Here is a 22,827-nt window from a genome sequence, read left to right on the forward strand (position 1 = left end):
AAAATCCAACATTACCTGATACAAAATGGGAACCACAAATCCACGTTTCGGTGCCTGGAATCCAATTGTTTCTGTGAATTGCAGCGATCCATTTGTCTCTCTTAAGCTTATTTTTCAGCAGTCTGTAAAACGATAGCTCTGATTTCTTGCTAAATAAGATAAGATAAGATGGATCTTTATTGTCTCCCTTAGGAGAAATAATAAATCTATGAGAACAGTCGATCGAGTATCAGGGCCATGCAGGAGAAAAAATATTTTAGAGGAGGAAGATTTTTTTTTATTGTGCATGTCGAGAAAAAATTTGAAATGTTGAGAAAAAAATCAACATTTCGTGAAAAAAGTCGAAATGTCGAGAAAAAAGAAATTTCGCCTTTTTTCCTCAACACTTTTTTCACGAAATGTTGACTTTTTTCTTAACATTTCGACTTTTTTTCGAAATTGTTTTTCAGCATTAATCTCAACTTTTTTCTCGACATTTCGACTTTTTTCTCAAAGTGCATAATGAAAAAAAAATCTTCCTCCTCTAAAAAATTATTTTTATTTTTCTCCTGTCCGGCCCTGATTCTCTTCCGTATATTTTAGATGTTTTCCAGTTGCTCAAACCGAAAATTTACGCTGCAACTCAGTCTTTCTGACACTCATCTGCGTCATCTGCACATTGTGGTAGTTTATGTTCTTTATAATCTGTGTCAGTGGGAGCATGTAGATTTTAAACAAAAGAGGTCCCGGGATGGAACCTTGGGGAACTCCACATGTGGTTCTTGTCTAATCAGAAGTAACTGACCTGTAACTGTCGGCCATGCTTCTGACCCGTGTTTCTGACCCGTCCTCTGTCCAGACGGAATCCCCCGCTCGGTGCTGAAGGACTGGAGGAAGGTGAAGAAGCTGAAGCAGACGGGCGAGTCGTTCCTGCAGGACGACTCCTGCTCCGAGATCGGGCCCAACCTGCAGAAATGTCGCGAGTGCCGGCTGGTCCGCAGCAAGAAGGGCGAGGAGCCGGCGCACTCCCCCGTCTTCTGCCGCTTCTACTACTTCAGACGGTAAAGTGCAGGCGCCGCTCGTCCCTCGTCACGTCTCAGATCCAAACGCACCAGAAAAAAGCATCGTCCTACATATTTACACTAATCAGTTCCACACAATAAACAATTAAACACAAACTCTGTAACTGAAAAAGGAGTTGGCTGAAGCCGAAGCTTATTTTTACCGATCCTGTACTTTCCAAAAGATAACCCAGTTTATCAGGAATACTACGGAAGAGTATCAGGGCCATGAGAAAAAATATTTGATTGTGCACTTCGAGAAAAAAGTCGAAATGTCATGAATAAAGTCGAAATTTCGAGAATAATCTCCTTTTTTCTCAACATTTCAACTTTATTCATAAAAATTTTGACTTTTTTCTCAAAATTATACTTCAACATTTATGTAAACATTTCAAATTTTTTCTCGACATTGCGACTTTTTTCTCAAAATTTCAACTTTATTCACGAAATTATGACTTTTTTCTCTAAATTGTACTTCAACATTAATCTCGAAAGTTCCACTTTTTTCTCGACATTTCAAATTTTTTCTCGAAGTGCATAATGAAAAAAAAATGGACCCAGACTGGGATTCTGCATCTGCTCACCATATTTGTACAGAAAGATCAGCAGGTTTACCTGTGGCGACGAGGCCCAAGACCCCCCTCCTCTTTTCTGTCTCATTCAACTGAAACTCAATAATACATATCCACTGTTTTGATGTCAAATGTGAGCGGTTCTGGGTTGAATTGAATTGAAATTTTATTTTGAACATGAAACAGTAGTGAAAACAAAACCAAACAATAATAATCAATAATAAATAAATGTAAATAAGCAAAAGAAAAGACACAAATATAAATAAAAACATGCATCCATCATTATTAAGATGCTGGAAAAGGAGTAGGAAGAAGTAAACACTTATTAAATCCTACCCCCTAAACTTTATTTAATTATAATCTTAATTAATTATATATATATGTGTGTGTGTGTGTGTGTATATATATATATATATATATATATATATATATATATATATATATATATATGTATATACATATATATATGTGTGTATATATATATATATGTATACATATATATACACATATATATATATATACTGTATATATATATGTGTATATATACGTATATACATATATATATGTGTATATGTATGTGTGTATATACATACAAATGTTGTATGAATATCAATAATAACACATCTTCACACATATATATTCTTATATAAATATACCCATTTATAAATTAATATATCAGTGTCAACAATATACAAAAAAAGAAAAACAACTCATAATTATATCATAGTAAGTTTATATTTGTTTTAAACTGGTTGATGCTTCAGATCCACTCAGTCTGTTCCATGTCCTTCCTTCCTTCCTTCCTTCCTTCCTTCCTTCCTTCCTTCCTTCCTTCCTTCCTTCCTTCCTTCCTTCCTTCCTTCCTTCCTTCCGTCCGTCCATCCAGACTGTCCTACAGCAAGAACGGAGTGCTCCGGACGGACGGCTTCTCGTCCCCGGAGCAGTTTGACGACGAGGCCCTGGCGTTGTGGGTCCCCGGGCCGGCCCAGGACGGCCCGCTGGACCACAACACGGCCAAGTACATCCTCAGCTTCATCGGGGACAAGTTCTGCCAGATGGTGACGACGGAGAACACGGCGGCCGGCTGGATCAAGAAGGACGGTGAGGAAAATAGATTCAAACTCTGGATCTCAGAAGGAATAACTACTTTCTACTCTCTAACAGAAAAAGGGACAATTAAAAGATTTTGAAAGCTTAAGAAAAGAATACTGCCTTGAAAAATCTGACTTCTATAGAGGGTTTGCATTGACGTCACTTCCCCTCTGGACCAGCCCCCTTACTGCACTGAGTGGCAAAAATGTCTGCAATTAGTGGAGAAGACGGGATAACATTATCGGCTTAAATTAACATTTAGACTTTTTTCTTGACATTTCTTTTTTCCCGAAGTGCATAATGAAAAAAAAATATTATTTTTATTTTTCTTCTCAGTCTTTCTGCCACTCTTTTTGCCACTCAGTGGATGTAACCCGCTGTGAAGTCGCATCTGTGACCTCATGCGTATTCCCTCTATATCAAGAGAATGTACAGGCCTCAGACTCCTGGTGACATTGTAATATATATCTGCGTGTCATCTGCATATTGTGGTAGTTTATGTTCTTTATAATCTGTGCCAGTGGGAGCATGTAGATGTTAAACAGAAGAGGTCCCAGGATGGAGCCCTGGGGAACTCCACATGTGATGTCGCATCTGTGACGTCATGAACATTCCCTCTATTGAGTTCTTTGTAGTTTTCTTTCTTTTTTCCTTTTCTAATCTCTTAATATGTTTACTTAAAATGGAAAAAACTGGATGACGAATAAGAATATTACTGCTTTTACTTTGTGATATGTACTGCCATAGCTAAATAAAGGACGGTAAGTCGTCGGCGCGTTGCGGCAGCAGACGCTCCGACGGGGTCGTCTTCAGCACCTTCCTGAACTCGTGTCTCGTGTCGTTGCAGCCAAGCCGGCCTGGAAACGGGCGGTGAGGGGCGTGAGGGAGATGTGTGACGCCTGTGAAGCCACGCTCTTCAACATCCACTGGGTCTGCCAGAAGTGCGGCTTCGTGGTCTGTTTGGACTGCTACAAGGCCAAGGAGCGGCGCAGCTCCAGAGGTACGAGATAAACCGGACTGTTAGCTTTAGGGTAGCACTGGAATGTTAGCTTTAGAGATAAACCGGAATGTTAGCTTTAGGGACGCGGAAATGGAGCGCTTGTTCCTAGCCCAGACTGTGTTCGTGGTCCTGAACCAGCTCTGATGACGACTGGGGATTATTGGCGTCACTTTAGTTATTATTGTTATTATTAGTCTCGCTTTAATTATTATTATTATTATTATTATTATTATTATTATTATTGTTAATATTATTATTATTAGGGCCCGAGCACTCGTTTTTCTTCAGACGAAATAAGGTCCTTTTTTCCCCCTAAACGTGCCACAAAAGTCACCAAATTTTGCACCAAGCCAGGCCTGGTGATAAATGTGATATTTAATGGTTTACATTAATGGGCGTGGCCTAATGGCTCAACAGCGCCCCCTAGAAAACTTTGTGCCTCAAGCCCCACAATACTGTTTTACGTACATGAACGAAAATCGGTACACACCTGTATCATGTCACAACTTAAAGAAAAGTCTCTTGGCGCCATGGCCCAAACCGAAAATTGCACGCGCGAGGGCCCGTTCATCGCTGCTTGCAGCTTTTTTTATTATTATTATTATTATTATTATTATTATTATTATTATTATTATTATTATTATTATTGTTGTTGAAACAGCTACTTTTATTATGTGTTATTGCACCATGTGGTCCCAGAAAGCGCTTTGATCCAGACTGGACGGTTAGTCCTCGTTGGTCCCTCTCTCGTTGAGGCGACGGTAGCGTTAGCGTCTCGTTGAGGCGGCGCTAGCCCCACTAACCTCCCTCTCACTGACTCTGACGTCTCTGCCGTCGTTAACAGATAAGGAGCTGTACGGCTGGCTGAAGTGTGTCAAAGGTCAACCTCACGATCACAAGCACCTCATGCCGACGCAGATCATCCCTGGAACAGGTACTTACTTTAACTACATTCGTCCCATAATTCCTTCCTGCCTCGTTTTCTCGACCCCTGTATCAGATCATTGTCAACAGAACCAAGTAAGGATTTATGTTCTTATTCCTGATAACTAACCTGCACCTTCTTGTTTAGTTCTGGCAGACTTGGTGTCGTCCATGCACTCCCTGAGGGACAGAAACAACATCCGCTCTCACTGTCCCTGCAGCAGCAAGCAGAACGTCCTCTCCAAGCTACCGGCCACCAACGGCGTCTCTCAGGTACGGCAGACGTCCAGGAGCCGGACCGAGGCCTCCAGACTCGGGTCGGGGCAGGTGCAGCCCGGTCCCGGTCCTGGTCCCGGGCCGGACGGTTCTCTAGTGTCCGGGGTTTAGCTTTATAGCAGAGGAAGTGCTTTATGATGACGTAAACTAGGGATGCCCCGATACTGGTATCAGGGTCGATACTGCTCTCATTTACTCGTACTCTCAAAAACTCTCCGATACCACTCCATTGTTGTTGTAGTTACTGGTTAGCGCCTCTAGGGGGAGACGTTGAGCTGCAGTCAGCGTGGTGAGAAGAAGAGAGTGATACCCTTGAGTTAGGGCTGGGCGATATATCGAGATTTTAATATATATCGATATATTTTCAAACGCGATATGGTACGAGACAACATCGTTTATATCGATTTTTAAAAAAAATCTTTTTTTTTATGATTTTGATATAGCTTAATTTGTGACAAATTGACTTTAATGTTTTATTTGAGATTTGCACAAATGTTTTGTTATTTGCACAACTGTCAACCTCAGTGGAAAAGATATTTGTTTTATTTTATTCAAGAAGCATTTTTATTCTATATATGCAGGCAGTTTATTTTTATTTCATTTGTTTTATACATTTTGATATACGCCGTTGCCGTTAACGCTGTGACGCCGTTGCTGTTGTGTATAATAACTAGTGAAATCGATATGTATTAAGTAATAGAATAATCAATACAAATAGACACAGACTAATTCCATAAATGTATTTAAAAAACAAACATTTACATTTTCCCCTGAAGCCGAGGTGAGGCGGCTGCCGTACCTTCATACCCGACTGACGCCCCTGGGTGATTCTGTTGTCCGTCTGTCCGGCAGGTTCTCCAGAACGTCCTGAATCACAGCAACAAGCTGTCGCTGGTGAAGGCCGAGCCGGGCCCTCAGAACCACGGGGGGGTGAAGGCCGAGACCAACGGAGGAGACGGAGGAGGAGGAGGAGGAGGAGGAGCTGCAGGAGCAGGAGGCAGCAGTCCCGCCAGCAACGCAGCAAGTTCCCCCGTCTCCCCCCCGGAGTCCCAGTCGCCGCTGCACTTCCTGGCCGACCTGGCCGAGCAGAAGTCCCGGGAGGAGAAGAAAGGTCAGAGAAAACCAGGAGAAACAAAGAGGAAAGATACTCACTTGTTTTTTATGGAGGATTTTTAGTGCCAAAATTAAATAAATAAATACATCATTAATTAATTAAATATTTCATTAATTAAAATGGAAATTAAATATATCATTAATTAATTAAAGGTATCATTAATTAATTAAAATGGGAATTAAATATATAATTCATTAGTTAAATGTGTCATTAATTAATTTAAATTGGAATGAAATATGGCATTAATTAAATAAAATACAATTCATTTTAAGTAAATATATTTAATTATTTCAGTCTTTAATTAATGACATGTGTAATTAATTTATGACACATTTAATTAATTAATGATATATTTAATTCCCATTTTAATTAATTAATTATGTATTTATTTATTTGATTTTGGCACTAAAAATCTTCCAGAAATAAATAAATACATTTAATTATTTCAGTATTTAATTAATTAATGACACATTTAATTAATTAATTATATATTTCATTCCAATTTTAATTAATTATGTATTTATTTACTTAATTTTGGCTCTAAAAATCCTCTCTAGTATGGAAGATTTTTATTGCCAAAATTAAATAAATAAATACATTTAATTATTTCAGTATTTAATTAATTTATGACACATTTAATTAATTAATGATATATTTAATTCCCATTTTAATGAATTAATTATGTATTTATTTATTTAATTTTGGCACTAAAAATCTTCCATAAATACATTTAATTATTTCAGTATTTAATTAATTAATGACACATTTAATTAATTAATTATATATTTCATTCCAATTTTAATATATTAATTATTTATTTATTTATTTAATTTTGGCACTAAAAACCCTCCATAGTATGGAAGATTTTTAGTGCCAAAATTAAATAAATAAATACATTTAATTATTTCAGTATTTAATTAATGAATTACACATTTAATTAATTAATTAATTATATATTTCATTCCAATTTTAATTAATTTATTAATGTATTTATTTATTTAATTTTGGCACTAAAAATCCTCCATAGTATGGAATATCTTTAGTGCCAAAATTAAATAAATAAATACATTTAATTATTTCAGTATTTAATTAATTAATGACATATTTAATTAATGAATTATATATTTAATTCCAATTTTAATTAATTAATTATTTATTTATTTATTTAATTTTGGCACTAAAAATCCTCCATAGTTTTTAGTTTTAAGAGTAGCATTAATGAAACAAATTACAAGAAAAATTAGTTTCGACTTTTTTCTCTGCATTTTGACTTTTTTCTCGAAGTGCACAATAAAAAAAAGCTTCCCCTCTCAAATATTTTTTCTCCTGCCCGGCCCGGGATTTAGACTACGAATCGTAAACTGTTTGGATCTGACTTCCTCCTGTTTCTCCTCACAGAGAACAAAGAGACGGTGGTTGTGAGTAAACCGGTGAAGGAAGAAAAGGACGGCCTGGAGGTTCTGCAGCAGTGCCGGGCCTCGTCTCTGGGGGCCGGCGGCGGCGAGCAGGGATCAACCCTCCGGGACCTGCTCACCACCACGGCCGGAAAACTGAAGCTGGGATCCACCGACGCCGGCATCGCCTTCGCACCCGTCTACTCCAGCGCCTCACAGGTAAAACTGCTGAATATCGTCGTCAAAGAAACCTTCATCACCTGAGGAAAACGAGACCCAATGAAAATGTTGGTCATGTGATGATAATTAAATATATAATGCAATATCGTAGAGGAATAAAAACTAGACTGAAATGTAGATTACAAAATAAAAAAAGGATCCTAATCATGAGAGTTCAACGTAGATCTGGGAATCATCTGCATAAGCTGTGACAAGAGGAGCTTGCGTCAACCAAAATTATCACTAAATATCGTCGTCAACGAACCTTTTATCACCTGAGGAAAACGAGACATCCTTCCTTCCTTCCATCCATCCGTACATCCATCTAAAGTTGCTTTCGTCAACCAAAATTATGACTAAATATTGTCGTCAACGAACCTTTATCATCTGAGGAAAACCAGACGCAACGAAAATGCTGGTCATGTGACGATAACGATAATTAAATATATAATGCAATATCATAGACAAATAAAAACCAGACTAAAATGTAGATTACAGAATAAAAAAAGGATTCTAATCATGAGAGTTCAACGTCGATCTGGGAATCATCTGCATAAAGCCTGATTTAAGCTTCTGCGTTAAACCAATGCAGAGCCTACGCCGTTGCCGTGACGCCGTTGCCGTGACGCCGTACTTTATTGCAAAAATATTAAACAAACTTTCAAGTATAAACAAGTATATGTGCAATGGTCCAGTGCAAGAAAAGTAGTCAAAAGTTAATATTAGAAAGGTGCATTAAGAACAAATTAACAAGAGATAAGGACAACTATTTTGCAAAAAACCAAAACAACCCAAAAAAAAAATTCACGCACACGAAGAAATCCTTCCATCTATCCATAAATCCTTCCTTCCTTCCTTCCTTCCTTCCTTCCTTCCTTCCTTCCTTCCTTCCTTCCTTCCTTCCTTCCTTCCTTCCTTCCTTCCTTCCTTCCTTCCTTCCTTCCTTCCTTCCTTCCTTCCTTCCTTCCTTCCCTCCTTCCATCATCCATCCATCCGAGATGGAGACTAAAACTAGACTAAAATGGACAATTCTGACTAAAATAAGTCTAAAATGCTCAGACCTTTAGTCTTCGGATCACCAGATCTAATATGTGGACATTATCTTGGGTCAGTAGCGAGAAGGTCATGTTATATCTGTTCTCTCCGTTCCAGACCGGTAAGGGCGGCCAGCCGATGCCCAACATCCTGGACGACATCATCGCGTCGGTGGTGGAGAATAAAATCCCCGCCAGCCGCCAGAACATCACGGCCAAGCTGTCAATCAAGCAGGAGGTGATCGTCCCCGCCGCCGCCGCGGAGGACGCCAAACCAGAGAAGAAGAAGACGACGACGGGGACGGCTCCGACCGCGGCACCGCCCCCGGCGGCGGAGGACTCGGCCAATCAGCACGCGGGGATCCCCCACTGCTGGCTGAGCAACGGCCGGCTGCTGTGGCTCAAGGACCACCGTAACCACGGCAACTGGAGGCTGTTCAGGGAGAGCTGGAGGCTGGGACAGGTAACCGTCGCCATGGAAACGGGGCTCGGGCGGGGACGTCCTGGGCGGTTTGATTTGATTTCATTTATTTATTTGCACATTTTTGAAAGAAGAAAAGAAGGAAATACAAGCACTAGCGTTTAGAGAAAATAAAAAAAATTATAAAAGAAAATTTGAAAAAGAAAAAGTTTTAATGAAAAAAGAAATCTGCTCTGTTTTTCTGAATTAACAAGATAATTATCTCAGAATTCCAAGAAAAGTATTAATTAAAAAAAATCTTTTCTGTTCTCCTGAATTAACGAGATAATTATCATCATAATTCCAAGAAAAGTTTTAATAAAAAAAAAAAATCTGCTCTGTTTTTCTGAATTAACGAGATAATTGTCTCAGAATTCCGAGAAAAGTTTTAATAATTCAGAAAAATAGAGCAGATTTTCTTTTTCTCAAGTGAATGCAATACGCTTCTGTAAATAATATTTAAAATAGACATCGTAAAAAATATGATGAAAGGAGCAGAATGTAGCATAAACCAAAACAAAGAGCATCTGGATATATAGTATATTCAGTGTACTTGTATGTGTTACTGGGTCAGCAGCTGCTACAACTCAGCTAGGAGTTAGTTTTTGAATCCTGTTTTTGAAAAAAAGGGATTAAAATAATTTAAGAAATTAAATAATAATAAAATAAATAAAATAACAATAATAATAATAATAATAATAATACAAATAAAATAAAAATAATAATAATACAAATAATAATAATAATAATAATAATAATAATAAATAATAATACAAATAAAATAAATAATAATAATATTAATAATAATAATAATTACAATAATGATTTATCTCTTTCTGTCTGTGCAGCCCGTCCTGGTGTCGGGGATCCACAAGCGTCTGAACGTGGGTCTCTGGAAGGCCGAGTCGTTCAACCAGGAGTTTGCAGATCACCAGGGAGACCTGCTGAACTGCAGAGACCAGGTGGTGACGAACTCCGGCATCAAGGAGTTCTGGGACGGATTCGAGGACATCACCAGTACGTCTGGTTTTATTATTACTGCATGGAAGTTTGGGGAAATGCTGGCAAAAAATATGAAAGACAACAATTAAAGATAAGATAAGAAAACAAAACAAAGAATTTCATACTTTAACACTTAATATCTTAATTTATATGTGCAAAAAGGAGTAGGAAGAAGTGTAAACTTATTTAATCCTATCCCCATTCACTAATCATTTATTAACACGTATTTATAATAACTATATATATACGAACTAAGTATACTATAATTTTACTCACACACTTACCTATACGTACATTCACATAGTTGAATATTTCTATATATTTGTACACACATGCCCATATAAATATTTATATAAATATACTTATTTACACCATACTAACTATGTTTATTGTTTATTGTTCACCTTATACCATAGAGAGCTAAACTACCGGATTCAAATTCCTTGTTGGACAATGTTCGAACCTGGAAACCAATAAAGATGATTCTGATTCTGATATTAACTCCGGAGTTAATATAGATACATATTATATATCTAATTAATATAGGTGTAAATAAGTATATTTATATAGATATTTATATGGGCATGTGTGTACATAAAGGATAAAGGAGTTTTATAATCCCAGATAAGTGTTATCGGTCTGACTGCGGTTCTTCTTCTCCCTCCAGAGCGTCCCCGGTCCGAGGACGGGGAGCCGATGGTTTACCGTCTGAAGGACTGGCCGTCCGGGGAGGAGTTCATGGCCCTGATGCCGTCACGGTGGGCGCCTCACTCTTCTCTCACTCTTCTCTCACTTTTCTCTCACTCTTCACTCACTCTTCACTCACTCTTCACTCACTCTTCCCTCACTCCTAACTCACTCTTCCCTCACTCTTTTGTTGCAGGTACGACGACCTGATGAAGAACCTTCCCCTCCCAGAATACTCTGATCCCGAGGGGAACCTGAACTTGGCGTCTCACCTGCCCTCGTTCTTCGTCAGGCCGGACCTGGGACCGCGGCTCTGCTGCGCCTACGGTGAGATGATTCATCCTCTGGAGTAACTCTCGCTGTGGTCATTCCTTCCTCTGGAGTAACGCTCACTGTGGTCCAAAATAAGAAAAACAGAGGAAAATGGAAAAGAAATTAACAAAAACAAAAACAATTAACAAATTTAACAAAATGGAAAAAAGGAAGAAAAAACAAAAGAAAAATTAACCCCCCCCCCACATTCCTAGGTCAATAATACTATAAAAAGTGCCTTTGCTGTTCACATAAAACTATACACGACTCTTTATGTCAAACCATTCAAAAGTTATTGCAGAAAGTAGGAACTATCAAATATGGACCAATCAGATGAAGGGTGGGCGCGCTTTTTGGTGTCTATCGTCGTTTTGAAAGAGAAAAGTAATGCGTGTCGTCGCAAGATGGAGACGCACATTTTGATGTATAACACACCTGGGTGCACGTTACGGTTCGGGCTGAATTAACTGCCGAAGGAATGGCATAAATTTCGCCAAAATTACACGATTAATTCAAAATGGCCGACTTCCTGTTGGGTTTTGGCCATGGCGCCAAGAGACTTTTCTTTAAGTTGCGACATGATACAGGTGTGTACCGATTTTCGTGCATGTACGTCAAACCGTATTGTGGGGCTTGAGGCACAAAGTTTTCTAGGGGGCGCTGTTGAGCCATTAGACCACGCCCATTAATGCAAACCATTAAATATCACATTTTTCACCAGGCCTGGATTGGTGCAAAATTTGGTGACTTTTGGGGCACGTTTAGGGGGAAAAAAGGCCCTCCTTTCATCGGAAAAATAAAAATGAGGAAAACCACAATAAAAAAAAAACATCTCCTCCAGTGCTCAGGCCCTAAAAACTAAAAAAAGAGAAGAAAAAAAAGAAAGAAAAACAAAATTGAAAAAAGGAGAAAAAAAGAAAAAAACAAAAAAAAGGGGAAAAATAAGAAAAAAAACTGAAAAAGGGAAAAAAAAAAATAAAGAAAAACTAAATGGAAAAAAAGGAGGAAAAATTAAATTAAAAAAAAAAAAAAAAAAACAAGAAGAAAAAAAATGTAAGTATTCAAATGTGCTTTGTGCTTAAAAAGTTAAAAACAATCATTCCTGAGATCCACCGAACCGGTCAGGGACCTCGGGTCAGGTCTGTGTCGTGAAACGTGTTCTGGTTCTGGTCCTGGTTCTGGTTCTGGTTCTGGTTCTGATCTTCTCCTCCTTCCCTCCAGGTGTAGCAGCGTCTCAGGACCAGGACTTCGGCACCGCCAACCTGCACGTGGAAGTCTCCGACGTGGTCTCGGTCCTGGTCTACGTGGGCATCGCCAAGGGCAACGGAGTCCTGTCCAAGACCGGTGAGACCCCAAAAACACCCTAGAACCCTAGAACCCCCAGAACCCCCACCAGGACCCCAACGGGGGTCACCGGAGACCAGGATTATGTTTCCATGCAGTCAAAATTCGGGTTATTGCTAATATTCCGGTTACTGAAACATTCAGAATAATATGTTGAAAAAAGTCGAAATTTCGAGAATAAAAGTTGAAATACATTTAGACTTTTTTCTCAACATTTCGACTTTTTCCTCGACATTTCGACTTTTTTCTCGACATTTCAACTTTTTTCTCGACATTTCAACTTTTTTCTCGACATTTCAACTTATTTCAAGACATTTCGACTTTATTCACGAAATTTCGACTTTTTTCTCGACATTTTGACTTTTTTCTCTCGAAATTGTACTTTAACATTAATCTCGACATTTTGACTTTTTTCTCGACATTTTGACTTTTTTATCGAAGTGCATAATGAAAAAAAAAAATATTATTTTTATTTTTCTTCTGTCTGGCCCTGATTCTCTTCTGTAATATTTCGTTTGGCGTTTACATGAACAAATATTCGGGTTTTAAAAGGAGTAACCCAGGGCTCATATTCGGGTTTTTAAAAACCAGAATATGAGCAAATTCGGGTTATTCAAAGGGGTTATTGGTGTTTACATGGCCGTGCAAAACCGGGTCATTGCCAATATTCGGGTTAGAAAAGGGTTATTGATACCATCTCTTTAATTTAAAAAAAAGAAAAGGACCCTTTACTGTGCAGTAGCTATAGACCAATTTCACTTCTAAATGTGGACCTTAAAATCCTCTCAAAAATACTCGCCCTCCGTCTCCAGCGGGTACTGCCCTCAGTGATCTCACTGGACCAAACAGGCTTTATGCCGGATCGACAGTCCTCCCACAACACCAGGCGGCTGCTCAACATTATTCACTCACAGAGCTCTGTGACCCCTGAGATAGTAGTATCCCTCGAGGCTGAAAAAGCTTTCGATAGGGTAGAGTGGACGTACCTTTTATGAAGTGATGGATAAATTTGGCCTTAACAAGGATTTCATTCTCTGGGTTAAGCTCTTATATTCTTCTCCCATGGCCTCAGTACAAACGAACGACACGCTGTCGCCACCCTTCTCTCTCAAAAGAGGCACGAGACAGGGTTGCCCCTTGTCACCACTTTTATTCGCTATTGCGATAGAGCCCTTGGCGATTTGGCTGCGCTCTGAGAAAGGCTTTGAGGGTATCATCCGCTCGGATACAACACACAAAGTCTCGCTGTACGCGGACGATTTGCTCCTGTACATCGCTAATCCAGGTAGATCCTTACCCGTGGTCCTTAACATCTTGAATCGGTTTGGAGCGCACTCCGGCTACAAACTGAACTACCAGAAAAGCGAGATATTCCCTATCAATTTGTCGGCTAAGCAGACCACACGCTCTTTGACCCCGTTTAATTCAATTCAATTCAATTTTATTTATATAGCGTCTAATACAACAGATGTTGTCTCTAGACGCTTTCCAGAGATCCGGAACATGAACATAAACATAAACATAAACCCCCGAGCAATTATTATATAAACAATGGCAGGTAAAAACTCCCATAGTGGGAGAAAAACCTTAAGCCAAACAGTGGCAAGGAAAAACTCCTTGCCACTTTATGGGCTGACGATGGTTTCCGCTATCTTGGCATCTTTATCACGGAGTCTATATCTGATATGTTCCGCGCTAATTTTCTCCCGGTAACTCGTCTGAGAACGAACCCAATTGTATCGGCCTCGCTGAAAATATGGAGCCAACTCAGAAAGGAACTCGGCCTGCAGGCTCCTTCTGTCCTCTCCCCACTTTTTAAAAATCACGCCTTTACACCCTCAAACGTAGACCCGACGTTTAAAACCTGGCACAGTAAGGGTATAATCAGTATTAGAGACCTATACACAGATTATATTTTTTCGTCCTATGCGCAACTCTCATCAAAATTTAACTTGCCGAACTCCCACCTTTTTCGCTTTTTCCAAAGTAGAGACTTCGTTAAAAAGAATTTTCCCCATTTCCCTAATCGCCCGCCTGAAACCCTGACAGACATACTCCTAGCCGTGGACCCCAAACGAAAGAAATGCATTTCAATGTTGTATAACTCCCTTCGGCCGACAACTTTAACACCTCTTAATTTGACCAGGACTGCGTGGGAGAATGACTTGTCTATGGTTCTGACGGATCAACAGTGGACCGCAGCTGTAAACCTGACCCATACCTCCTCCATCTGTGCTCGGCACGGCCTGATTCAAAATTCTGCACAGGATCCACTACACAAATGCAAAACTTGCTAAGATCTATCCCACGGTTAGCGATGCCTGCAATAGATGTAACCATTCCCCTGCTAGCCATTCACACATGTTTTGGTCGTGCCCTAAACTGACTCCTTTTTGGCAAAGTATTTTTGATACCATAGGTAGAGCCTATGGCCTGACTATTCCCCCTGACCCAGTATCGGCTATTTTCGGATCCCCTCCTGACATCAACCTCTCTGTTGGAGCAAAACGGGCCCTGATTTTTCCCGACCTTGCTGGCTCGCCGGCTGATTCTGCTTGATTGGAAGCTCACCCGACCTCAATCGTATAACCGCTGGGTTAAAGAAGTCCTTTACCTGAAACTTGAAAAGCTTAGGTTTTCACTCAGTGGCTCCACCAAGAGATTTCAAGACACATGGCAACCCTTTCTGGAATTAGTTAACTCCCCTGACCTAGCCTTGGATGCGGAGGACTTGTTCTGGCTCTTTTCATTTCAAACCCGCCCCCCCCCCCCCCCCCCCCCCCCCCCCTTCTTTTTTTTTCTTTTTCTCCTCTGTATGTGTGTGAATGTGTATGCGTGTGTGAGTATGTTGTTTGTTTCAGTCTGCCTCGGACCTGAGGTGGGTGGGTGGGATTGGGCGGGTGGGTTTTATTGACAGATCAATGTTTTTCAGACTGTTTTGATGTCTGTATGTCAGTCTATTGTGAAAATCTCAATAAACAGATTTGGAAAAAGAAAAGGGTTATTGATGCATGGAAACACAGTCCAGGACCCTACGGGGTCCCGGAGACCAGGACTACGTTTCCATGCAGTCAAAATTCGGGTTATTGCTAATATTCCGGTTACTGAAACATTCGGAATAATCTGTTGAAAAAAGTCGAAATTTCGAGAATAAAAGTTAAAATACATTTCGACTTTTTTCTCGACCTTTCAACTTTTTTCTTGACCTTTCAACTTTATTCACAAAATTTCAACTTTTTTTCTCAACACTTTAGGGCCAGACATTTTTCTTCTGTCTGGCCCTAATACTCTTCCGTAATATCCCGAGGGTCATATTGGGGTTTTTAAAAACCGGAATATGAGCAAATTCGGGTTATTCAAAGGGGTTATTGGTGTTTACAACCGGGTTATTGCTAATATTCCGATTTTAAAAGGGTTATTGATGCATGGAAACGTAGTCCAGGACCCTACGGGGCCCCAGGGACCAGCACTGACCCCCCTGTCTCTGGTTTCAGGGGTGCTGAAGCGTCTGGAGGAGGAGGACCTGGACGACGGCGTCCGGCGGAGGCTGAAGGATTCCAGCGAGACTCCGGGGGCGCTGTGGAACATCTACCTCAACAAGGACCTGGACCGGGTCCGGGACTTCCTGCACAAGCTGAGCAGGGAGCAGGGCCTGGACCTGAACCCGGACCAGGACCCCCTCAGGGACCAGGACCCCCTCAGGGACCAGGGCTGCTATCTGGGCAGGAAGCAGCGGCAGCGGCTGCTGGACGAGCACGGGGTCCAGACCTGGACCGTAGTCCAGTTCCTGGGGGACTCGGTGCTGATCCCTGCAGGCTGCATGCACCAGGTAACACCTGGACACCTGTACACCTGTATAAACACCTGTACACACACCTGTATAGCTATATACACACACCTACACACCTGGACCGTAGTCCAGTTCCTGGGGGACTCGGTGCTGATCCCTGCAGGCTGCATGCACCAGGTAAACCACACACACCTGTACACACACCTGTACACACACCTGTACATCTATATACACACACACCTGCACACCTGGACACACACCTGGACCGTAGTCCAGTTCCTGGGGGACTCGGTGCTGATCCCTGCAGGCTGCATGCACCAGGTAATACCTGGACACACACATATATGAATATATATATATATATATATATATATATATATATATATATATATATATATATATATTAGGGTTGTCCCGATCATTTGAGTTTCTGCCGATCCCGATTTTTCTCGATCCGATCACTTTTTTTGGCTCCCGATACATTTCCGATACTTTTTCCCGATCAGATACATTTTGGCAATTAAAAAAAAAAAGTTTCTTTTCTTGTCCATTGGAAACAACATGGACATTTATTTCAACAAAGCTTATCAGCTCTGGTGCCACAAAATGTAAAAACATGAAATTGTAAACTAAAACAAAAAAGTGCAGAATTAGTGCAATAACGAAAATAAATACATTTAACTTCAAAAGAGGTCGTTGAATGACGTCCAGTCAAACTCACAAACACAAGAAAATTAAGATACTTTTTGGCTTAACCTTAATGCAACATGAACATATATAACATTTCACAACAATTCAAAACATTAATAACTAGGTTTGTCCCGATACTTTTTTGGCCGATACCGATGTTTTGAAAATGCCTGATCGATTGGGACAACACTAATATATAATGGGCAATGTTGCTAGTATTTTGCTAACAAGCTAAAGTCGCAAAAGTCCCTGTTGAGCCGCATTTTGTAATAAACGTCCAAAATGTAATAACTTTGTCATTTCATTTTGTAATAAAATGCCCCAACACATTTTGTAATAAATGTTGCCGCATTATGTAATAAGTTATTACATTTTGAGAAGATTATTACAAAATTCACTTGCAACTTTTTTATTCTCTAGAAAAAAAAATGTTAGTCTCAGGTCCAGGTCCTGACTTGTCTCCTGACTTGTCCCCCTTGTGTCCCCGTGTCTCAGGTCCAGAACCTCCACAGCTGCGTCCAGGTGATCAACGACTTCGTGTCTCCGGAACACGTGACTCGGTCCTTCCAGCTGACGCAGGAGCTGCGGCCGATCAAGGAAGAGGTCAACTACGAGGACAAGCTGCAGGTGAGGAGCCGGGGGGGCTGGGGGCCCCAGGGGGGTCAGGGGGGGGCCCTGGGGGGCCCGTCAACTACGAGGACAAGCTGCAGGTGAGGAGCTTAACCATAATTAAATATATAATGCAACATCCTAGACAAATAAAAAACAGACTAAAATATAGATTACAACATAAAAAAAGGATCCTAATCATGAGAGTTCAACGTAGATCTGGGAATCATCTGCATAAGATGTGACAAGAGGAGCTTTCGTCGAACAAAATTATGACTAAATATCGTGGTCAAAGAACTAAAATGCTGGTCATGTGACGATAAAGATAATTAAATATATAATGCAACATCATAGACGAATAAAATCGAGACTTTCTTAAAGATGCATATTCAAAACTGTTACCAAGTAACAGACTCGTTAGGAGTAAAGTTGCTTTCGTCAACAAAAATTCACATGAAATATCATCGTCAACGAAAATTCAGACTAAATATCGTCGTCAACGAAAATTCAGACTAAATATCGTCAACGAAAATTCAGACTAAATATCGTCAACAAAAATTCGGACTAAATATCGTCAACGAAAATTTGGACTAAATATTGTCGTCAACAAAAATTCGGACTAAATATCGTCATCAACAAAAATTCGGACTAAATATCGTCGTCAACGAAAATTCTGACTAAATATCATCAACGAAAATTCTGACTAGATAGATAGTTCTTTATTGTCATTATAACTTATGTACAACGAAATTAAAAGTGCTCTCCAGTGAGCGCATCATAAATAAAAAAAATAAAAGAACTGAAAATATCTAATAAAATGTCATTTAAAATATAAACAAATACGTCGTCATCATCAAAAATTCTGACTAAATATCATCAACAAAAATTCGGACTAAATATCGTCAACGAAAATTCGGACTAAATATCGTCAACAAAAATTTTGACTAAATATCGTCAACGAAAATTCGACCTAAATATCGCCGTGAATAAAAATTCGGACTAAATATCGTCAACAACGAAAATTCGGACTAAAAATCGTCAGCAACAAAAATTCGGACTAAATATCGTCGTCCACGAGGAAAACGAGACGAAAACGCTGGTCATGTGACGATAACGATAATTAAATATATAATGCAGTATCGTAGAGGAATAAAAACCAGACTGAAATGTAGATTACAAAATAAATAATAAAAAAGGATCCTAATCATGAGAGTTCAACGTAGATCTGGGAATCGTCTGCATAAGCTGTGACAAAACGAGACTCTCTGTTCTGACAAAGACCCTGAATGCCCATGTTTGCAGGTGAAGAACATCCTGTTCCACTGCGTGAAGGAGGCCGTCCGGTCCCTGAAGAGGAGCCCGTCTGACGAGGACTCATGACACCCGCCTGGCTTTGGCCACGCCTCCAGGGCGGGGTTAGCCACGCCCCCTCGGCCCCCCCGCCACTCGCTCATCGTCACGGCGGTTGGTCAAAGCTGGTCACATGACCTGGTCACATGACTGCTCGGTCGTCACGGGTGGGACGCCTCCATCCCCACCTGAGCTGCAGGGCCGAGAGGAGACGCAGGGCTGCACCGCCGGGGGGGGCCGAGGGGGCCCCTGGACCCCCGGGGGGCCGGGGGGGCCTGAAACTATAATGGAATAATTTCCTGAAAATGTAAAAAAATTTGCACTTAACTCAATCGAAAATGTAATAAAACCCAATAATGTAATAACTTCACCAACAATGTAATAAAATATCCTGACGGATATTGTAATAACATTTTTACCGATAATGTAATACCTTATTACATTATTGGGAAGTTATTACATTTTCAGGTGGGTCTTTTTTTCCAAATTTTCCTGATAATGTAATACTTGACAAATTCCAGTCCAGAGTTCTATGGAGGATTTTTTGTGTCAAAATTAAATAATACATAATTAATTAATGTATTTATTTATTTAATGTGTCATGAATTATTAAAATTGGAATTAAATATGTCAAAGTAATTAAATGCTGAAATAATTAAATACTGGAATAAAAAAAAAAAGTTTTACTTAAAAAGAATTGTATTTTAATTAATTAATGATGTATTTAATTTAGGCACTAAAAATCTATGGAGGATTTTTTTGTGCCAAAATTAAATAATGAAAATGAAATATATCATCATTAATTAAATGTGTCAATTAATTAATTAAAAACAATTCATTTTAAGTAAAAAAAAAAAAAAAAATCAATATTGAATTAATTATTTCAGCGTTTAATTAATTAATTGCACATTTAATTAATTACACAATTAATTAATGATGTCCTTATTTATTTAAATTTGGCACAAAAAATCCTCCATAGAGTTCTACATTTTGTGTTTTAAGAATCTAAGAATGTTATATATGCTGGATTTGAAACACCAGAATGACTATTGGGTTAAATTGCAGACTTGCAATTTATTACAATATCAGTCAGGATATTTTATTACCTTATTGGTGAAGTTATTACATTATTGAATTTTATTACATTTTCGATTGTAGTTAAGTGCAAATTATATTACATTTTCAGGAAAGTATTACATTAAAGGGTGCTACAGGGCCGTTGGTCCCCTGGGGGGCCGAGGGGGCCCCCAGTGCCCCCTGAAGCAGCTTTTACCTCCGTCTCTGGCAGCAGGAGACCGTCACCATGGCAACAGCATCACCAGCAGAAGAAGAAGAAGAAGAAGGGCCCCGAACCCGAGCAGCTGCCCCGGGTCCCGTCTCCGGTCCCGGATCCGTCTCTCGTTTTTGTGTTTTCAGTTCCTGAAGTATTTATTTTCCTTTCCGTTGATGATGAAATGTTATTTAGGAAAAAAACAGCATTAATGTAAATGTGATGTACAGTTTATTGTTTTTCAGTGGTGACACGTCTGTACTGTGATGGAGGACACACACACACACGCACGCACACACACACACACACACACGCACACGCACATACACACACACTCTTGTACACACACACACATACACACACACTCTTGTACACACACACACACACACACGATGCCTGTAACCACGACAACGGTCCTCCCGCCATAAACGCCGCTCTGAGAACGAACTGCCAAACTGTACATTTGTAGAAAAAAAACAGGCGACCGCAGCTTTTATCCTTTTACCGGACATTTACAGAAAAAAGATGTAATTTATTTAAGAAACCGTCTTCGCTTTCCAGATTTACTATTGTGAACTTTTGAAGATTAAAAAAAAAAAAATGACAAAGTTAACTATAAAGTGTAAATATATACATATATACATTAACGGAGGTATTTTTTTAAAACACGGCTTGCTTCAATTTTACATTTCCAAGTGCAAGTGTTACATCTTTGTATATTGAAGTTCCACAAAGTTTTACATTTTCCATTAAAATGGATTTATCAACGTCTGGCTTGTTTGTGATTCAGGAGCTATTAGCTATCATATATTAGCAGGCATTAGCATATATTAGCAGGTATTAGCTTATATTAGCAGGTATCAGCAGATATTAGCTGGTATTAGCAGGTATTAGCACGTAACAGATATTAGCAGAGGTATTAGCAGAGGAATTAGCAGGTATCAGCAGGTATTAGCATTTATTAGGAGGAATTAGCAAGTAGCAGGTAACAGCAGATATTAGCAGCAGGTATCAGCAGATATTAGCATGTATTAGCAGGTATCAGCATGTATTAGCAAAGCTATTAGCAGATACTAGCCTATATTAGCAGGTATTAGCAGTTATCAGCAGGTATTAGCAGGTGTTAGCAGGTATCAGCAAGTATTAGCAGGGGTATTAGCAAAGGTATTAGCAGGGGTATTAGCAAAGGTATTAGCAGAGGTATCAGCAGGTATTAGCAGAGGTATCAGCAGGTATTAGCAGGTATTAACAGAGGTAGTAGCAGGTATCAGCAGGTATTAGCAGGTATCAGCAGGTATTAGCAGGTATCGGCAGGTATTAGCATGTATTAGCAGGTATCAGCAGGTATTAGCAGGTATTAGTAGGTATTAGCAGGGGTATCAGCAGGTATTGGTAGGTATTAGCAGGGGTATCGGCAGGTTTTAGCAGGTATCAGCAGGTATTAGCAGGTATCAGCAGGTATTAGCAGCTATCAGCAGGTATTAGCAGGTATCGGCAGGTATTAGCAGGTATTAGCAGGGGTATCAGCAGGTATTAGCATGTATTAGCAGGTATCAGCAGAGGTATTAGCAGGTATCGGCAGGTATTAGCAGCTATTAGCAGGTATCAGCAGGTGTTAGCAGGTATTAGCAAATATCGGCAGGTATCAGCAGGTACTAGCAGGTATTAGCATATATTAGCAGGTATCAGCAGAGGTATTAGCAGGTATCAGCAGGTATTAGCATATATTAGCAGGTATCAGCAGGTATTAGCAGCTATTAGCAGGTATCAGCAGGTATTAGCAGGTATCGGCAGGTATTAGCAGCTATTAGCAGGTATCAGCAGGTGTTAGCAGGTATTAGCAAATATCGGCAGGTATCAGCAGGTATTAGCAGGTATTAGCAGAGGTATCAGCAGGTATTAGCAGAGGTATCATCAGGTATTAGCAGAGGTATCAGCAGGTATTAGCAGGTATAAGCAGGTATTAGCAGGTGTTAGCAGGTATCAGCAGGTATTAGCAGGTGTTAGCAGGTATTAGCAGATATTAGCAGGTATTAGCAGTTATTAGCAAGTTTTAGCAGGTATTAGCAAGTATTAGCAGGTATCAGCAGGTATTAGCAAGTAGCAGGTATTAGCAAATATCAGCAGGTATTAGCAGGTATCAGCAGAGGTATTAGCATGTATTAGCAGGTATTAGCAAATATCAGCAGGTATCAGCAGATATTAGCAGGTATTAGTAGATATTAGCAGGTATTAGTAGATATTAGCAGGTATTAGAGGTATTAGCAGGTATTAGCAGGGGGCTGTGACTTTTCTGGGTTTATCCTGCCGGATGCTGATGTTCCCCCGAACCGCCACCAGGGGGCGGTGTTGCCCCACAGTCGGACTTCATCCTGAGACCCTGAAACATCAGCCGCTGGTGAACGGAACAATCTTCTTTTTACTTTTTATTTTTTCCTTTTTCTCCTCTTTTTACAACAACCCTTTTTATGTTTCATCCATGTATAATATTATATTATACTACTACTACTACTACTACTATTTCTACTATTATATAACTATAACATTCGAGTAAATTATATATTGCAATTATTGCATCTTCGCGGATCCTACTCAGGATTCCTACGCCTTTTTCAAGGTCAAATTCAAGCACTTTCAAGAGTCATTTT

General features: G+C 39.7%; 1 protein-coding gene across 1 annotated transcript in view; it reads left to right on the forward strand.

Moving 5' to 3' along the window:
- LOC133419825 (probable JmjC domain-containing histone demethylation protein 2C) overlaps positions 1-19,570 on the forward strand; it is a 48,900-nt gene extending 29,330 nt beyond the window's left edge. The window contains exons 15-29 of the mRNA XM_061709264.1: positions 839-1,040; positions 2,499-2,713; positions 3,552-3,704; positions 4,549-4,638; positions 4,777-4,901; positions 5,757-6,015; positions 7,417-7,631; positions 8,784-9,128; positions 9,974-10,142; positions 10,795-10,885; positions 11,011-11,141; positions 12,348-12,470; positions 15,965-16,299; positions 17,446-17,577; positions 18,862-19,570. Of these exons, the coding sequence (XP_061565248.1) occupies positions 839-1,040; positions 2,499-2,713; positions 3,552-3,704; positions 4,549-4,638; positions 4,777-4,901; positions 5,757-6,015; positions 7,417-7,631; positions 8,784-9,128; positions 9,974-10,142; positions 10,795-10,885; positions 11,011-11,141; positions 12,348-12,470; positions 15,965-16,299; positions 17,446-17,577; positions 18,862-18,939 (2,663 nt within the window). The 3' untranslated portion in view covers positions 18,940-19,570. The remainder of the gene's footprint in view (positions 1-838; positions 1,041-2,498; positions 2,714-3,551; positions 3,705-4,548; positions 4,639-4,776; positions 4,902-5,756; positions 6,016-7,416; positions 7,632-8,783; positions 9,129-9,973; positions 10,143-10,794; positions 10,886-11,010; positions 11,142-12,347; positions 12,471-15,964; positions 16,300-17,445; positions 17,578-18,861) is intronic.
- Positions 19,571-22,827: the final 3,257 nt, after the last annotated feature.

Source organism: Cololabis saira, chromosome 19 (genome assembly GCF_033807715.1).
Source record: "Cololabis saira isolate AMF1-May2022 chromosome 19, fColSai1.1, whole genome shotgun sequence".
Taxonomy (NCBI): domain Eukaryota; kingdom Metazoa; phylum Chordata; class Actinopteri; order Beloniformes; family Belonidae; genus Cololabis; species Cololabis saira.